Raw genomic sequence first — 20,187 nt, 5'->3', positions numbered from 1 at the left:
TCTCTTTTCTTTAATTTATTTTCAGTGGGGGAGAAAGAGAGAGAGCTAGAGATTATGGGAGGGGCAGAGAGAGAGGGGGAGAGAGAGAGAGAATCTCAAGCAGGCTCCAAACTGTCAGCACAGAGCCTGTTTCAGGGTTCACCCACAAACCATGAGCTCATGACCTGAGCCCAAATCAGGAGTCAAATGCTTAACCAGCTGAGCCACCCAGGTGCCCCAATGAGATAATTCTCAGTGTTGGAATTTCAAGAAATGTAAAAATACTATCTTCTGAGTTACTTCTTGCACTTTGTATTTCTCAGAATGTTTATAACTTGTTCAATCTTAGAATGTTTTTTTGTGACTTTATTAGTTGATTCTCTGTAGCGTGTTTTAACATCTTTGTTTCTTTTAGTTTGCAATGGATTTTGGATAAACAAGATCTGTTGAAGGAACGCCAGAAGGACTTAAAGTTTCTCTCAGAAGAAGAGTATTGGAAATTACAAATATTTTTTACAAATGGTAAACATTTAAAAAAAATGACTGAAATAGTATAGTTGGTCACTTCTGAATTCAAACTTTTGTATAGTAATTTGTGATGAGTTGTTTTAGTCCATACTTAACATTTCTACTTTTTTTTAATTTAAAAAAAATTTTTTTTAATCTTTATTTTTGAGAGACAGAGAGAGAGAGAGACAAGAGTACAAGCAGGGGAGGAACAGAGACAGAAGGAAACACAGAATCTGAAGCAGGCTCCAGGCTCCGAGCTGTCAGCACAGAGCCCGATGTGGGGCCTGAACTCACGAACAGTGAGATCATGACCCAAGCCGAGGTCGGATGCTTAACCCACTGAGCCACCAGGCACCCCGTACTTAACATTTTTATTTATACATGTATTCTTTTTATAACTTATATTCACTTATCTTTCTTTTTAAGTGATCTAAATAAAGTCTTGTGAACCTTACATATCAGAGATACTCAAAACAGTTTGAAAGTGTTCATTGATTGCCCTAAGTCTTTATAATGCATTATTAAGCCCAATTTAGGATTGGCTAAAGCAAATATTTTGGGGATAAATGGAGTCTTTGGATTGAGATCCTATATTGGTCATTCTTATCTTACAAGTTTGCTTTGGAGGGAAGGGGATTTAGAGTCAGAAGATCCTTGCTCTGTCACATGGCAGCTTTGTTACATGATTTTTCTAACCCTCAGTGCACTGTTCTGCAAACCTGTCTCTGTTGTTTTAAGGATTCATTGTGGACTTTTTAATAAACTTTATAAAGTGGTAGTTATAGTGAGTTTGATAGCTGTTTAATGTTTTCTTTTTATATTCTAAAGATACTATGAAAAGCATTGAGATACCTATAATTCAGAGGGAAATACCTGTCATTTAGCCTTCTTAATGTAAGAATAGTGTTTGCTCTGGGGCAATTTCTATTTTTTATTGTTTTTATGCATACCTATATATTTTTTAACAGATTTGCAAATCCTAGTACTAGTCCAGTGTGTTCCAAATAGAGTTTTATAGCATATGTAGGTTTTTCTTTTTGTTAAAAATTAATATAGTCATGATTTAATCACATGGAAGTTATTATTCAATGTCAATATTATGATATCAGAAGATACATTTAAAACTTTATTTTTCTTCTAGTTATTCAAGCATTAGGTGAACATCTTAAATTAAGACAACAAGTTATTGCCACTGCTACAGTCTATTTCAAGAGATTCTATGCCAGGTAGGACTTTTATTTTGGGAATATGTTATACCTATTTGAAACTATTATGTAATGTTGGTGATCCTTAGTGTAACTAAATCATGTGTTTATCGTAGAGTTATCTTCATTTTTTTCCAGTGTGTTTTTTTGTTAATTTTTAAAAAATGTTTGTTTATTTTGAGAGAGAGAGTATGAATGGGGGAGGGGCAGAGAGAGAGGGAATCTGAAGCAGGCTCCAGGCTCTGAGCTGTCAGCACAGAGCCTGAATCAGGGCTCAAACTCATGAACCGTGAGATCATGACCTGAGCTGAAGTCAGACGCTTAACCAACTGAGCCACCCAGGTGCCCCTCCAGTGTGTTTTTCTATGAATGACATTTAACTCTATCTTATCATATTTTTAGGTATTCTCTGAAAAGTATAGATCCTGTATTAATGGCTCCTACATGTGTGTTTTTGGCATCCAAAGTAGAGGTATGAAATAGTTTTCTGTTCTTCATCAAAGTATAGTCCATGTGCATTGGTTAATCTGCCATAGGTTGCATATTACCTATATCAAAATAATGGCAAAATACTGAAATTCATACAAAGTCAAAGATACATGACTATTTATTTTTATATTTTTTAAGTTTATTTATTTTTGAGAGAGAGATGGAGAGGGTGAGCAGGGAGGGGTAGAGAGAGAAGGAGAGAGAGAATCCCAAGCAGGCTGTGCATTGTCAGCACAGAGCCCAATGTGGGGCTTGAACTCACAAACTGAGATCATGACCTGAGACAAAAACCAAGAGTCAGATGCTTAACTGGCTTAACTGAGCCACCCAGGTGCCCCAAGATATACATGTCTTTATATATTCATTTAACAAACACTTATGTAGCACTTACTATATATACCAAGTGCTATTCTAAATTCTTTTACAACCATAACTGACTTAATCCTCACAACAAACAATGGAGTAGTGTAATATCCTTAATTTATAAATGAGGAAACTGAGGTACATAGAGATTAAGAAATTGGCCTAAGATTGTAGAAGTCATACGCGGGAGAGGTAGTATTTGTTTTGTTTTGTTTTGTTTTTAACGTTTATTCATTTTTTGAGAGACAGAGCATGAGCAGGAGAGGGGCAGAGAGACAGGGAGACACAGAATCTGAAGCAGGCTCCAGGCTCTGAGCTGTCAGCACAGAGCCCGATGAGGGGCTTGAACTCATGGAGTGTGAGATCATGACCTGAGCTGAAGTCAGATGCTCAACCGACTGAGCCACCCAGGCGCCCCAGCCCTGCCAGTATTGAACCCTGGGAGTCTGGCTACTGATTCCATGCTTTTAATGGCTTTGTTCTGTATCTTCTAAGACATTTACCTTTTGGCACTAAGTAGTAGTCCATACATGCTACAAGCTGGGGACAGCTTCTCTACTATTACCTGAGTTATAGTACCTTCTCCTGTGTCCCTCCTCCATATGCTTCCTTTGTCCTACTGTCTTCCCTCCCTGCCTCCTAATAGTCACTGCCTGCCAAGCCACAGGGAAAGCAGGAGGAAAGGTAAGGATTGGGTGTGGCTCTAGTCATACAGATTCCAGTAAGGAATTGTTAGGGCATTGAGGGTAATTAGGTGAGAGAGAGAAGAGAGATGGGAACTTGGAGCTGAAACCAAATCTCTGCTCATTTTATTTACCTTTTCAGTATTTTTGAGAGAGCACAGTTAAAATCTGAACAGTACTAGGAGATACCGACTGATTATCATTATAATACATGTGATCTTTAATGTTATGAAACTTTGTATTGTGTTTCTGAGATGTCTTTAGAATCATAACTGTATTCTTGAAAACTGAATGTAATTTAAGCCTTGTAGGTTTATATTCCTTTTGGTACTCATGTTGATTTAGTTTTGTTTTGGTCATTATTTAGGATTATTCAAGATACCTTTCCCAACTATTACCTAAAGTAATGAGAGTTGACACCATTAGAAATAATATTAAGAAAGACCTTCTAGAGGTTTATGGTTTCCTAATTATAACTGGTAGTTTAAAGAGGCAGAATTAGTCCTGTTGTTATTACTAAATTCTATAATGGAAAAAGAAGTTGTTTTTTTTTTTTATAAACTATTTTTTTTCTTTTTTTAATGTTTATTTATCTTTGAGAGAGAGAGAGACAGAGTGTGAGCAGGGGAGGGGCAGAGAGAGAGGAAGACAGAATCTAAAGCAGGCTCCAGGCTCTGAGCTGTCAGCACAAAGCCTGACACAGGGCTCAAGTTCAAGAACTGCGAGATCATGACCTGAGCTGAAGTTGGACACTGAACTGTCCCAGCCACCCAGGCGCCCATAATGTTTATTTATTTTTGAGAGAGAGAGAGAGAGCACACAAGTTGGGGAGGGGCAGAGAGGGGGATAGAGGATCCGAAGCTGGCTCTTTGCTGACAACAGTGAGCCCGATGTGGGGCTCGAACTCACAAACTATGAGATCATGACCTGAGCTGAAGTTGGCCGCTCAACTGACTAAACCACCCAGGTGCCCCTGGTGGAAAAGGAAGTGTTTATAAAAAGCCCATATTATGGGGTGGTTTTTCCAAATATTACCATGTAATTTGATGTCTCTGAAGCATAACCAGTCTGGAAAATCTAAGCAAAATCTTTATGAACTTCTATTGTAGATTGTCGTGGGAATTTTAATTTGTTTTATTTATTAAATATCTTTTGTTATTTGATTTATTATATGAAAGTTTTTACTCTAAGAATTTTGGATGAAGAATTATTCCTTGATCAGGGTACCGGGCTAGCTCAATTGATAGAGTATAGGACTCCTGATCTTGGGGTCATGAGTTCGAGCCCCTACATTGGGTGTAGAGATTACTTAAAAAAAAAAAAAAGAATTATTCCTGGGAAAAAATGTATCACTTCATATTTGGTTGTAACATTATGTTTTTTAATCTTTAACTGTGACCAGATCTTTCTGTGTTTTGTCCAGTTGTATGGGAATTGTATAGAAATGACTCTTGAGATGTCTCAGGCATTTACTTTTTTTTTTTTTACTTTTTTTTTTTTACTTTTTTTTTTTTTAACGTTTATTCATTTTTGAGAGACAGAGAGAGACACAGTATGAGTGGGCAAGGGGCAGAGAGAGGGGGAGACACAGAATCCGAAGCAGGCTCCTAGCTCTGAGCTGTCAGCACAGAGCCCGACACGGGGCTCAAACTAATGAACTTCGAGATCATGACCTGAACCGAAGTTGGACGCTCAACCGACTGAACCACCCAGGCGCCCCTCAGGCATTTACTTTTTAGTTTTCGGTGATTATGGTTTGAGGTTTAAATGCAAATACACACACACACACACACACACACACATACACACACACACACTTATACATACCCACCCACCCCTGCCCCAAGATACAGATGTACATTGAAGGTATTTAAATAGACTCCATTTAGTTTAGCCCCCCCCACCCCCCCTTTTTAAAGTTTATTTATTTATTTTGACAGAGAGAGTGTGCATGAGTAGGGGAGGGACGGAGAGAGAGAATCCCAAGCAGGGCTGGATCTCAGGAATCCCAAGATCATGACCGGAGCCAAAATCAAGTGTTATTGGATGCTTAACTGACTGAGCCACCCAGGCCCCTGGAGTTTAGTTCGCTTCCTTGAATAAGGAACCGATTCTTGATTTTTTTGTTTTGAAATGAAGTGAAGGCTATAGTAATCAGTAATCTTATGAGGTTAATCAAATTAAATGAGAAAATATAAGTGGATCACTTCATAAATTTCAGTTCTTTTTACAATGGTGGCGTATTAAATTCAAAGAGGAAATGGGAACTGATACTAGAAGTATTCTACTACATCATTCTTGTTTTTCTGTTCCAAAAAGAATAATGGTTTCTGTGGTCTTTTGAATTATTTGATGATGTTAAAGTTTATCTTCTTTAGAGATTCAACTGTTTTACTACTAAATAACATGAAGTACCTGTTTGTTAGTCCGGGTTCAATTGAATAGGAAGCATACTTAATATTTTTCTTGCAATTAAGTGTAGAATCTAAAAAATGTTTTTAGGAACTAATTTGAGTGCAGAAAGCTGGCATTCTTGCTTTAGGGCTTGGTTTCTAATTTGGTACCTCTCAATGATGTTAAGTTACAAAATTATTTAAACATTGGTCTTATTGCAGCAATATTAAGGAAAGGTAATACATTGAGAGATTTAAGTACTTCATGCCTCAAGGTGAACAGACTATAGACATGGGGGAGGTACTTGGGAAATACTTTGTTTTTAATATACCCCATATACCCTTAGGTTCATTGGGTTACTATATGCCTGATCTCATCCACTTTTATTTCTCTAGGAATTTGGAGTAGTCTCAAATACAAGATTGATTTCTGCTGCTACTTCTGTATGTAAGTGAAAAAAGTATATCCTGCTTTAAGGATATACTTCTTTTAAAAAGCTCCATAGAACAAAAATGTTTTTCAGTTTATGAGACCTGTGAGAGATTGGTTGGGTTTGTTAAATCTCCTGCAGTCACATTTATGGCTAGTATATTTGGCTAAAAATAAAGTGAAAATACAAACATTTTAAAAACCATCTACGGTATTATTTCTAAGACATTACTTTTAATACTAAAAATGGGTAGTAACTATTGATCCAAAAACATCAACTCAATGACTCTTTAAATAATAAGGGTTAAGAAAAAAACTTACTTTCCAGTTTTATTATATTTTATTGCTTTGTAATGACTAGCTGTTGTGTCATTCTTGTGGGTGAAGTAAACTCTTTAGTAATTGTAGTGTATGTCTTTGATAGGAATTATTTATTTTCCCTCCATCTTGAAAAACATGGTATAGGAAAAAAAATTCTGACTATAGTCGCCAGCCCCAGTTCTGTCTAAACAGCAGCTATATAACCTTGAGCAAATTGCTTTACCTTTTGGCCTTAGTTCTTTTTCTAAAAAGATGGGGTTTAGCTGTCTCTGAGTCATGACATTAAGGGAAATAACACTGTAGACCAGTGATTTTAAAATATTGTACATAAGGTATTAACATTATGCTGTGCTCCATCTTCATAGGTTAAGCACAAAGACATCACCTAATAAATGATAATACAGAGTTTTTTTCACTTCTGTGCTCTTACACAGAAGAGGCAGAAGGTTTTTTGTGTTTTTAAGTTTGTGAACCAGACTAATTTTCATATTTTTGGGTCATTCCCTTTTTGAGACAAGTGTCATAATCTAATTCAGTCTTTTCCATGTCATATTTTACTCTTTTAAGGGAGAAGAGTAATAATCAATTTTGCATAGAATTTAATATACCAGATATATCACATTGATGGTGATACTGTCAACAGAAAGTAAAATTGAAGGCTTTATTTCTCAACGTGAGGATGATGCCAGAATTGTGCGTTAGGAAGGTGAATCTGGTAAAATAATGTAAGATGAACTGGAGGAGAATGTGAGCTGAGGTAGTCAGATTTTGAGGTTTTTCACATGCCACAACATGGATGAGCCTTGGGGCACTTGGCTGGCTCAGTAGGTAGAGCATGTGACTCTTTATCTCAGGGTTATAAGTTCAAGCCCCATATTTGGTGTAGAGATTACTTAAAAATGAAATCTTAAACAAACACACACAGATGAACCTTGAGAACATTATGACAAGGGAAATAGACCTGTCACAAAAAGATAAATACTGTATGATTCCATTTAATATTATGAATAATTAATAGAGATAGAAAGTAGAATAGTAGCTGTTTTGGGGCTGGAGAGAGGGGGAAATGAGGAATTATTGTTGAATGAGTATGGAGTTTTCAGTTTTGCAAGATGAAAGAGTTCTAGAGCTGGATTATGGTGATGGTTGCACAACATTGTGAATGTATTTAATATTACTGAACTGCATATTTAAAAATGGCTAAAGATGATAAATTTTATGTAATGTACATTTTACCACAATTTTAAAACAACAAAAAATATCCCTTTAAAATACATATAAAACTGCAAACTGTAGTGAGTGCCATCACCACAGGGCGCTGTGAGAAATAAAAGCCAACAAGATTAAAGTAGAAAAAAATTATTTTGAAGTTATTGAAGTGATCCAGGTAGGTACTAGTGAAGGCCTAAAATGATGTTTTGGGAGGTGCCTGGGTGGCTCAGTCAGTTAAGTGTCCAACTTCAGTTCAGGTCATGGTCTCACATGGTCTCATGTGAGTTCGAGCCATCAGTGCAGAGCCCACTTCAGGTCCTCTGTCCCCTTCTCTCTCTGTCCCTCCCCTAGTCTTGCTCTCATGTGCGTGTGCTCGCTCTCTCTCTCTCTCTCTCTCTCTCTCAAAAATAAACATTAAGAAAAAAATTTTTAATGATGTTTTGGCCCCCATCAAGGATAACAAGCAAGCTAGATTTGCATTACAGAGTCAGCAGGACTTTAAAAAGCAAGGATTTAAGAAGAGTCAAAAACGACTTTTGAAGCGTGCCTGGGTGGCTCGTTTGGTTAAATGTCCAACTCTTGATTTTGGCTCAGGTCATAATCTTATGGTTGGGGAGATCAAGCCCTGCTTTGGGCTCCAAACTGACAGCATAGAGCCTGCTTGTGATTCTTTCTCTCCCTCTCTCTCTCTCTGCCCCTTCCCCCCAGCCCACTCTCAGTCTCTCTAAATAAATAAAGTTAAAAAAAATGATGAGATATTATTATGCCTGGTCACTGGGAATGTGAAGGTGCTACCAGAAGAGGAGAATAAGGGGGTTCTGAAAAGAGTTAAATTTTAATCTTGGACATTCTAAATGTAAATGTATCAGTGGAACATTTTAGAAATGTGAGGCCAGTGATAGAAATCTGGGATGATAAATTTTAAGAAAGATAGAGTTGCATAGTGTTTTGTGCTGCATGGAAGTTGTGTACCAAAGAAAAAAACCACACCTTTGGAACCAGACCTTTGGGTTTGTGATCTTTGAGAGAGAATGTAGCTGTCATTAGACATTATGGGGTGGGGGTTGATGCCAGATTGCAAAGAATTAAGCAAGTAGGTGCTGAGAAGAGGAGAATCTATATTACAGATACATGAAACAACCTCAGTGAAGGGGGTGTGGGGACATGCTGACCAAAGTAACTTTGGGGAGAAGTATAGTCTGTAAGACTAAAGGCGAAAGGAACTGCATGTAAGCACTGTACTCTGGTTGATAGATTTGGTACTTAAGGTGGGTACAAGTTAACAATTCTGATACTGCTTTACTTGTATCTGGAATTAAACAATTCCACTAGATAGATACATCCATGGTAAATGGATGGCAGATATTTAGAGCCAGGTTTCTCATTGCTGGAGTGGGAATATACATATAAGCAAAGAGAGGACATTAGAATGATCCATGTGGTGATCAGAGACCTCAGTATGAACTCATGTTTACCTTAACATAAATACACATAAATATTTATAGATATGTGGACTTGTGTGTGTATGTGTGTGTAGGCTTTGTCAGTTAAGAGAGTCTATAAGCAATGACATCCCAGTTTCAGGGAGTTCACCTAGTGCCCAGATCTTTGTTTCTAATACTATTCTCCATTAAAAGGAACTAGGGCTCCTAGGACAAATGATTGGGACAGGAAATAAACAAGATAGACCTGGAGCATCTTATAGTGCCAAAAAGTAAGGAAGTGCAAAAAAACCCAAAACAAAACCTACCTTTAATGGGGATGTGTCAGAAGGACATGGAACCCAACTGAAGCTAGAAGAATTTGTGCCAGAAAATGTTTTTTAAAAAGTAGTATTAGATTATAACCCAAAGTATAAAATAAATATCTGCGGGTCCATACTGATATAAATAAATGATTGAATAAAAGAGAAGAGACAAATCTCTAATATGGAAGAATTTCATATAATTTATGTACCTAACTACACCCTCAAATAGGGAAAGCATAAATTTCCACTTCTTACCTGTTGGTTGTGCATAAAGAGTTCCTTTTTCTTTTCTTTTTTTTTTTTTTTTTTTAAAGTTTTTAAAATTTATTTTGAGAGAGCACATGGAAGTGGGGAAGGGACAGAGAGAGGGAGAGAGAATCCCAGGCAGCTCTGTGTCGTCAGTGCAGAGTCCGTTGTGGGACTTGATCTCACGAACCTCTCATGAAACTGTGAGATCATGACCTGAGCAGAGATCAGGAGTAGGACGCTTAACTGACTGAGCCACCCAGGCATCCCGATAGTGACTTCCTTCTAATGTGTACATTGTGAAAAGGGCAGGGGGAAATAAGAGAAACCCAACAAACACTTCCTTTGCCAGGTGATTGAGATCAGTATCAGCAGTGATAAATCACTAGGATTATGTACCTTTGATGTGATAGAATGAAATGGCACTTTCTGTCCTTCCTTCCAAAATCTCACAACACCAGTTTAAACATCAGACAAATTCCAGTAGAGGGTCAAGCAACAAAATAATACTTAAAATATATATATATATATATATATATATATATATATATATATATATATATGTATATATATATATACAGTATATATATATATGTATATATATATACAGTATATATATATATATATGCAGTACTCTCAAAACTGCTAAAGTCATCAAAACAGGGAAAGTCTAGAAAACTGCCACAGCCAAATGGAATCTAAGGAGACATGACAAGTAAATGTAAAGTTGTCTCCTGGATAAGAGCCTGGAATGGAAAAAAGGACATTAGGAAAAAAACTAGGAGATCTGAATAAACTATGGACTTCAGTTAATAATTATCTATTGATTCATTATTTATAACAATATACCATACTAATATAATATAAAATGTTAATAACAAGGGAAACTGGGTGGGTGAGCGGTTGTCTTAGTCTGCTCAAGCTTCTCTAACAAAATAGCATAGATTGGGTCACTTAAACAGTGGGTGTTTATTTCTCACAGTTCTGGAAGCTGGAGAGTCCAAGATCAAACAGAGTGTCTGCCTTGATCATTTCCTTGATCAGCCATTTGTTTCCTGGCAAGCAGACAACTGCCTTCTCATTGTGTTCTCACATGACAGAGAGGTTACTGTTCTTCTTATAAGAATACTAATCCTAAAAAAAAAAAAAAAAAAATACTAATCCTTTCATGGGGACCCCACCCTCATGACCTCATCTAAACCTAATTAACTCCCTAAAGTGCCACCTCCAAATACCATCACACGGGGGTTAGGGCTTCAGGATATGAATTTGGGGGGACACAAACATTCAGCCTGTAACATGGATGATGTGGTAACTATTATCTCTTCAGTTCTGTAAACTTAAAAAATGTTCCAAAAAATAGTCTACTTTAAGAAAGCAAAGGAATATAATTTGATAAAGGTTGTATGTACTTTTGTTTTTAAGAGAAATTTGAGCATACTAGTAAGTGATAGGACAGATTTATTGGAGGAGGACTGGTTAAAGGCGCAACACAAAGTGTGAACTGTCAATTGAGTAGATGGAAAGCAAATTTGGTGCAAGTGGTAGAGGTAGCGATAGAAAGGAGGGGTGCATTTTCCTCCAAGTTAGAAAAGGATTAGGAGGTAGAAAACCAAAATGCAGAGCAATTTTATCATGGAGTAGGAGAGAAGTTGACAGTATCAGGTCAGTCTTAGTAAGTTAGGTATCAAGGTCTACGAGTTAGGGATGTAGATTTATTTAATGTACAGAGATAACTTTACCTTGTTGATTAGTGACCATTATGTAAATAAATACCTGTTTTATTTGTACACTTTACATCTTGTTTACATCAGAAGGATTTGTAAAGCTCAGAAATAAATAATTGGTATGTTTTCAAATAAATTAAAGGAGGAAGGAAAGGAAAGCTTGAGTATACATTTCCTAATATCAATTTTAAATGGTTTAGGGTTCAAATCTTGGCAGATGTTACCTATCTAAATTAGTTAGGATACCCAGTTTACAAAATAAAACTTTTTGAAAATAAAGTACATAGAATAAATGAAAAAAAATTTAATCTCTGTGAGGTCTTGGGCTTTGTACAAGTGGAAGGGATCACAGAACAGATCCTCTAGAGCCTGTTGGTAATCACTTGATTTAATGAAATGTTGCATCATAATGACTTGGATACAATTTTCTCAAATAGTAGTACTTAAATGTGTACACTCATATCATTTTGAGGAGATAGAGGATTGATAGTTAATAGTTTCTTCATTTGTATTTTCTTAGTGACAAAGGAGAGTTGTAACTGTACGTTTGTGTTTGTGTGTGGTATGAAAAAGTCGTAGGAACTTTTCACATACACTTATGGTTTTATTAAAATATATCTTTTGATAAAGAAGTATCTATTACAGACAGTACAGATTAATAAAAATTCTTAAATCAGATGACCACTGTTAACATTCTTTGGTTATGGTATCCTTTTAACTTTTATGTATATTTAGAAATACATATATATTTGAACACATATATAACTTGTATCCCTTCTAAGCTGAATTACTGAAAAACAGAACAATATCATTCTAGAGCTGAAAAGATTAAAAATTTTTTTTAATGTTTATTTATTTTTGAGAGAGAGAACGTGAGCAGGAGAGGAGGAGAGTAATACATTAGGTATATAATTGAAGTTCTCTAATTGTAATATGGATGGGGGCCTAGGCCTTCCTGCCACTTAGTTCTTCCCCTCGCCTGAAAACAAAACAAATTATCTGGGTCCCTAAGCATCTCTAAGAGCTCTTACTAAAAATGATTTACCCCTTCTTCTAATATTCTACACTTGTTAAAGAAATATTGGTTTAATTCACTCTTTCATTTTCTAAGTCATTTTTTGTTTTCTGCAGTAAAAACTAGATTTTCATATGCCTTTCCAAAGGAATTCCCTTATAGGATGAACCATGTAAGTATATTATATAAAATAAAACTACTTGTCAAAGCTGTATGTAAACTAGCTCCATTTTATGTTAGAATAAACTGAAACCTGTAAGTGGCAATCTCGAATACTACAAGAATATAAACCTTAAATCTAAAATTAAAGCTAAATTACTTCTACAAAAAAAAAAAAAAAAGTATGTAATAGCAGTGGTTATCTACCTCGGATGCTCATTAAATTGCTTTGGGAACTTTTTCATAATGCTGATATCAGGGCCTCTCCAGAGACCAACTAAAACAGAATTTTCATGCTTGAGGCCTGAGGACTGGTATTTTCTAAAATCTCTCAGGTGATACTAGTGTGCATCTAGGGCTGGGAACTACTATAATGGAACAGTATGAAAACTATATTTGAAACTTTACATTAGTTTAGAAGATGAATTTCTATTAACGTTTTTAAGAGGCATGTCCTTTTTCTGCTTTGCAAGGGATTTCTTCATTCTATGTAAATTAGATTTTTTTGTTTCATTTTCAGGATTCTTTCCTTTTATTGATTTGTAATATATTAAGTAACACTTAAGTGGAGATAATTGCATTTTTGCATTTTGCATTTGTGAAGTGTATTGGAAAATCTGAAGTTTACACAGGATATTTTAAATTAAAAAAAATAGATACCCTTATATGGAACTGGCTTTTCCTTATAAGGATATAATCATAATTCCATTCATTGTAGTATAGTAAAAAGGTAATTTTTGTTGCATATGTTCATTTTCATATAAGCTGCTATGTGCTTGATTTAAAAAATTTTTAGTAAAAATTTGTGGTATTACTGTAATGTATATAAATTGTTAGACTAAGTAGACTGATTTGTTTCACATTGACATTTATAATCTTTTTATTTTTAAAACAGATATTAGAATGTGAATTCTATCTTTTAGAACTAATGGTAAGTATATTACTTCCTTGTGATTAATAGAATAAAACATGTTCAAATTTTGTGAAGTCAGAAATTATTTAAAGAAATGATTTGTAGGAAGGTGCATTTTAAAACCATCCAAGTGATACATGATGGTAAAATCATAGTACCTAGTAGCATCATCACCTATATCCTCTCAGAAGCCTGTAAAATAATTTGTATAGCCCACTTAGGATGGGAAAATTTTTCTGTTCTATAGTAACTATAATAAAAGGATTACAAGCAAACTAGTCAGGACATTAAGCCACTGTAAATTATTTGCACAATTTGTGTATGTGTGTGGTGTTATTTAAAGATAGATTATGTCTTTGGCAGAATTCTCCTCCAGTTGGGAATTATGGATTTATAGGCTAATAAGAGGTTTCAGTGTGTTGCAGATGTGACACTTTGAGTCTCTAAGGGAATGGATGCTGACTGACTGCCAACCGATTTACCAAGGTATATTCCAGAGAGAGCACTGCCTTCACTATTATAGTAGAGTTTAGGGCTGCCATACCGCTTGCTTAACAGAATAAGAGGGAAGCAAGCATGAGTTAGAGAAATACATTTTGAAATACACAATTACAAATCAGTTGGGTAATGATAAGTTTTTGTGTTGTAATATATCTGTTTTTATACATACACATTTTTTAAACTGTTTCTAGGATTGTTGCTTGATAGTGTATCATCCTTATAGACCTTTGCTCCAGTATGTGCAGGACATGGGCCAAGAAGACATGTTGCTTCCCCTTGCATGGTAATTAGAACAGAAGTTATTCATAGTGTAATGTGTTATTAGCTAGGAAGGTTGACAACTGAATATGAAGTTTAGTGTTTTTAAAGTAATTAAGCTGGTGTCCCAAGATATTGTATGTTGAATGAAATAATCTCCTTGTTGAATTTTAACTATATTGATATAAATGCTAAATTTGTAAGGATCTTTATTTGATTAATATTTCCATTAAAATTTGATTCTTATGAAAAACAGAGTACATAAAAATTAAGACATTATTTTTCAAATAGAATACTTCTGTTGGTATTCAACATACGTATTAGTTAATTATATAATTTCTGGTTTCCTCTTTGATTTTCTAATTTTTGAAAAATTGGAAAAATCCTTATATTGTAATTTATTGTAGGGTTTTAAGTTTTAGAATCTATTTAGCTGTAATTATATTCATTAAAATATGCTTATGGTCATTTTCCTTGATATTTTTCACCTTTATATTTGTACTTCAGTACTATTAAAGATATAAGTATGTACAAAGATGGGAAATCTGGTCCTCTCTGGGGGGAGATGTGCAATCATATAAGATAGTTCTGATTTCAGTAATAATATGATTTACATTTCTATAGGAGGATAGTGAATGATACCTACAGAACGGATCTTTGCCTACTGTATCCTCCTTTCATGATAGCTTTAGGTATGTAAGCATGGTATACCTTTATTAGTTAAATTGTTACAAGCATATTTAGGTCATCTCAAAAGAAATTTCACGCTATTATACTTTATGTTGTTACATTTCATGAAGTAATAGACTAATCCTTGCATGTGAACTTTCAATAATATGAAATGCAACTTTCATAAATCAGGATTATTGTCCCTCTCACCCCACTCTTTTGGTAAGTTTTTTTTTTTTAATCATTTAAAATAATTTTGACCAGTGTCTGAATAGAACATTTTTGTTTGTTTAGGAAGAAAAGTTCAGAATTAAGCCTATTAATATTACTTGTAACTTACATAGAATAACTGGGCCTTTTATTTCCTAAGCCCAACTAAATCCTTAGAGGTTCAGTAAAGGAGCTCTGTAGTCAATGCTTTGCTGGAAGAATAAGTTAGCTACCATTTTATCTATCTGTGGAAGGCAGTGTAATGGGATAGAACACAATCTTTGGAGTTATATAGTCCTAAATTTAAACTTTGCTTACTTTACAATTGTGGGAAAAGTATTTAACCTGAGTTTGTTTTCTTAATTGCAAAATGTTGGGGATTCTAACTGCATACAGAATTGTTGCAAGAACTAAATGAACTATTAGTTGCAAGAACTAAATATCTTGTAGAGCACCTGTAATGCCTGCCATGTATTAAGCACTTACTAGTTTCTTTTTCCTATTGATTTCCATGATTCTGTCTTCTTGATTTTCCCCCTATTTTTTCACCACCTTACTTTCATAAGTTTCTCTTTTTTCAGTTATTCCTTAAATGTTAATATTTCTCAGCCTTCTTACATTGGGGGTGGCAAATAGGTTATTATATTTTTGTAGTCCTGGAGGTTCTCTGAAACCATTGTGTTTGGAAGGATTCTGAAGTGGAATCTGGGTTCATTGGGAAGGAACACATGGGTAAGAAGCAAGGAATAGCAGGCCACGTCCTGCAATTTTGCACCCCTGCTATCTTTGTTCTTCCTGAGTAGTCTCACTGGGCCCCATGGTTTCTACTATTTCTTATGGGTTGAAACGTTTCAACTCCTTATTTAATCAAGGCCTTGCTCCTGAGCAGTTCTTTATATCTATCTACCTTTTAGATAGCTCCACTTGGCGTCTCACTGGCACCTCAGACTCATGACCAGGACTGAACCTATCACTTTATCTAAGAAGATGTTCCTTTTAATGTCTTTGCTAGCTTGGTAAATAGCAGTAGTTAGTTACCTTAATTGGAAACCTGACCGTTAGACTCCTTCATCTCCCTCGATACTACATCTAGTTGGTAACCAATACCCATTGTGCCTTCCTCTCAGTTGTCCTTTTGGTAATCTCATAGCCATCTTCTCACTTCTGTTCAGGTGACCACAGCAGTCTCCTTACTGGTTAATTGGCATCTAGTATCCCTGTTCTCAGAGAGCCAGTCTGTCTGCCACAGTTGAGATAGGCTGGTGGTTCTCAACCAGAGATAATTTTGCTCCCCAGGGGATGTATGGCAATGTTTGGAGATGGTTTTGGTTATTACAAAATAACCACTGGGGCAGATACCACTAGCATCTAGTGTGTAGAAGCCAGAGATGTTGCTAAGCATCCTACAATGTACAGGCAGTCTCAAGTATCCAGCCCACAGTGTCAGTAGCACCAAGGTGGAGAAACCCTGAGCTAGGAAGAGCTTTTTATTTTATTATTTTTATTATTTTTTAATGTTTTATTTATTTTTGAGAAAGAGTGTGCATGTGAGGGAGCATGAGTGGGGGAAGGGCAGAGAGAAAGGGAGACACAGAATCTGAAGCAGGCTTCAGGCTCTGAGCTATCAGCACAGAGCCAGACATGGCACTTGGACTCGTGAACTGTGAGATCATGGCCTAAGCCAAAGTCAGACACTTAACCATCTGAGCCACCCAGGCGCCCCAGGAAGAGCTTTTTAAAATCTTTCAGTTCTCCTCCCAGTTTCTGGATAAAATACATAGCTTCTTTTAACCTATACATACCATTCTCTGCTCCCACTCTCACCTTTTTTTAAGACTTGGCTCAGATGTCTTTAGTGACACCCTCCCCATTCCCAAACTCCCTACATCACCTCAGTCCAGGTTTAGGATGTCTTCTCTGGTTCTGATTTACTCTGTGTGTGCTCTGTTATGGCATTTTCCACTGTATTTCAGTTACCTGTTACTGTAATTTCAGTCCCTTGGCCTCTCAGTCTCTCCAGGACCTACACCCCACTTTACAGCTTCGTTTGACTTGGGGCAACCACTATGTCAGTTCCCATTTGAGTCACTGATGCCTAAATTGACATCTTTAGCAAAATCATATGGGTAACTAAACCAGGGAATATAACTCAAGAAGCTGGTGTCTCAGGGTAGCCAAGCTGCTGGTAGGAATTATATCAGGGAAAATTGTGATGTAGATTGTTGTGTTGGGCTCTTTTACTCTCTTTGTTAGGTTATATTGTATGTAATGTGTATATGTAGTTGACCCTTGAACAACATGGATTTGAATTGTATAGCTCTACTTATACACAGGTTTGGTTTTTTTTTTATAGAACTGTAAATCTATTTTCCTTATAATTGTCTTAACATTTTTTTTTCTAGCTTATTTAAGAACAAAGTATATAATACATATACAAAATATGTGTTAATCAACTATTTATCAGTAAGGTTTCTTGTCAATAGTAGGTTATTAGTAGTTAACTTTTGCGGGAGTCAAAAGTTACATGCAACTTTTTTTATCTATCTATCTATCTATTTATTTATTTATTTTGGGGAGAGTGCAAGCCACGGAGGGCTGGTGAGAAGGGGACAGAGGATCCTAAGTGGGTTCTTCACTGACAAGTTGACAGCAGTGAACCTCATATGGGGCTCAAACTCCCAAACCCGTGAGATCATGACCTGCACCAAAGTCAGATGCTCAACCGACTGAGCCACCCAGGTGCCCCTTCATGCAGATTTTTTAACTGCAGAGGGGGTTAGTGCCCCTAAGCCCCATGTTGTTTGAAGGTCAACTGTAATTATATTGTATATGATGCATTACATTTTTTTCTAGGCTCTATTTGATTATAGCACTGAGTTCTATACCTGGGTGCCTGGTGTTCACCTGACTTGATCCTATCTAATAACTTAAAACAGAGGCAGCACTGCTTTTAATTGAAATATTAAAACATAATTTATGGAAATATATCAGCATATTATTGTTGTTTTTGTTGTTTTTCTCTTTAACATGTGAAACTGACTTTGGGTGTATTTTTACCACTCACCACTGTTCAGGGATCATTTCCCTGCTCTAGTTTCTTCACTGGATTTTTTCCTAACATGCCCTGACTCACAAACAAGTATACCATGGCTGGCACACAGTAAGGAGCAGGAGATATCAAGAACCTTAATACAGTCTATTAATTTTTTCTGTTTGTGTTATATTAAATTGATGGGATGGTCACTGGTAACTATTAGATGAGTTTATGTCATTTTTAAAAGGAATATTGGAAAATGCAGATGAATATTTTAAGTGAAAATCTTACCTTTAGCCCTAAGTCCCTACATTTCATGTTTGCAGTTAAACATGGGCCTTTCTCTCATTTTCTTTCCAGCTTGTCTACATGTAGCCTGTGTTGTACAGCAGAAAGATGCCAGACAGTGGTTTGCTGAACTTTCTGTGGATATGGAGAAGGTAGTCTTTAAAATTCCCTTAACTGAATATAAGGTTGAACATTTTAAGGTTAATTGATATTTACTTAACATGAGTCTAAAATCGTATGCTGTCCACCATGCTAAGATGATTTTTGGTAAAAATATTAAGAAACATGTTTGGTGAGAAGAATTGATATTGGCTGTTTAGGTTATATTTGTCTTTTGGGTTTACACTTAAACAGAATGGTAAACTTTTGGTTTTCTTAGTTGCAAAGCTACCCCTCATTTCTAGGATTATTGTAAAAGCTACCTGGAGACCGCTAAATACCACTGTAAACTTTTGTAACACAGCCTGCCTCCTGACAAAGTGGGTTTTGCCCTTTTTTTCTACCTTTTCTGCTGCAATGTTGATAGCATTAGATCAATCCAAGTGAGGTCTACTCAGATGAGAAAGAAAGGGCTAATTGGGAAATTGGATACGATGGATTTTGTAGCTGCCAGTTTTTGAGCACCTTAACTCATATGTAAGAAACAAACGACGACTTTGGTGCACCACCTCCCACCGAATTGTTTGAAACAATTGGTGTTACAGGAATGTACTCTGTAGTGGCATACTGTATCATGATTTAGACCTCTATTCCAGTTTCCTCATTGTTTTGTTTTGGTTTAAGATATTAGCAGATAGAAGGAAACCAACCGCAGAGATGGATAAGGATGGACAAGGTATGCATATTAAAAGATGAGAGGGTTGAAGGAGAAGCCTGCAGAGGCAGTGTGGTAAAAATACTGCTTTCACATTTATCAGGATTGTCTAATCTAACCCGAATACTTAAGGACAGAGATTCTGTCTTCACTGTTCCCTCAGGATGTGTGTTCTTTACAGAGTACATGTTCCTTGATACTGCTACTGAGAACTTTTCAATATTTCCTTCTAGATTTTGGAAATAATCAGGGTTATTTTGAAACTGTATGAGCAGTGGAAGAATTTTGATGAGAGAAAAGAGATGGCAACTATTCTTAGTAAGATGCCGAAACCAAAACCTCCTCCAAACAGGTACTTTGTAGACTTTAATTATGGATTTCATTTCATTATGTATTTCATACACATTTTCATATTTTTCCATAGATTATGTTGTATTGTTTTCATGAAATTTCTTCCAAAACTTCATGATACATATAACTTTTTTTCAATCTGACTTGATAGATTGACAGTGTCTCATTTAAAAAAATACATTAATCTGATCCTCTGTTAACTTCCTAATGCAATGGCAGGTCTCTTACAGGTATCCCTCAACATATTGCTATATACTGCACATAAATTCAAGCAGAACTAGTTCATCTGAAATTCAGGAATAAAGAATTCTGTAGTATCCCATGTCATTTCAACTCTGCCTTTCCCCTCACCCTCCACTATTGGCTATTACCCTGTTTCATAAATTTCCGTAGTGACCTGATATTGTAAAGATAAATAAAGAATTTTGGCTTTTGAGGGACTTGAAGAACTGTGGCATATAGTACCATAATTTTGCTAAATATGAATCACTTGTACTAAGAGTTTTTTGTTTTTTCTTTTTTTTTTGGTTGGTGTTTTTTATGGGATCTATTCATTTAATTCAGTGGTTCTCAGCTCTCACATCAGATCATTTAGAGTAGGAAAAAAGGTGAAGGGAAATAAAGCAATGCTACCCATCTTAATCATTTATCAAGAAAAATAAGTTATAGA

The 20,187-nt window shown here is 35.8% G+C and overlaps 1 protein-coding gene across 2 annotated transcripts in view; it reads left to right on the top strand.

The window, feature by feature from the left end:
- CCNC (cyclin C) overlaps positions 1-20,187 on the top strand; it is a 28,672-nt gene that overhangs the window by 6,492 nt on the left and 1,993 nt on the right. For both annotated transcript variants that reach the window (XM_045499133.1, XM_045499134.1), the window contains exons 2-11: positions 395-501; positions 1,631-1,715; positions 2,097-2,166; positions 6,019-6,070; positions 12,437-12,492; positions 13,375-13,410; positions 14,085-14,176; positions 14,776-14,843; positions 18,425-18,504; positions 19,400-19,518. In XM_045499133.1, coding sequence (XP_045355089.1) covers positions 395-501; positions 1,631-1,715; positions 2,097-2,166; positions 6,019-6,070; positions 12,437-12,492; positions 13,375-13,410; positions 14,085-14,176; positions 14,776-14,843; positions 18,425-18,504; positions 19,400-19,518 — 765 coding nt within the window. The remainder of the gene's footprint in view (positions 1-394; positions 502-1,630; positions 1,716-2,096; positions 2,167-6,018; positions 6,071-12,436; positions 12,493-13,374; positions 13,411-14,084; positions 14,177-14,775; positions 14,844-18,424; positions 18,505-19,399; positions 19,519-20,187) is intronic.

This window comes from Leopardus geoffroyi, chromosome B2 (assembly GCF_018350155.1).
Source record: "Leopardus geoffroyi isolate Oge1 chromosome B2, O.geoffroyi_Oge1_pat1.0, whole genome shotgun sequence".
NCBI classification, from domain to species: Eukaryota; Metazoa; Chordata; class Mammalia; order Carnivora; family Felidae; genus Leopardus; species Leopardus geoffroyi.
The sequence above is the reverse complement of the archived record's forward strand: the minus strand, read 5'-3'. Positions and strand labels throughout refer to the sequence as shown.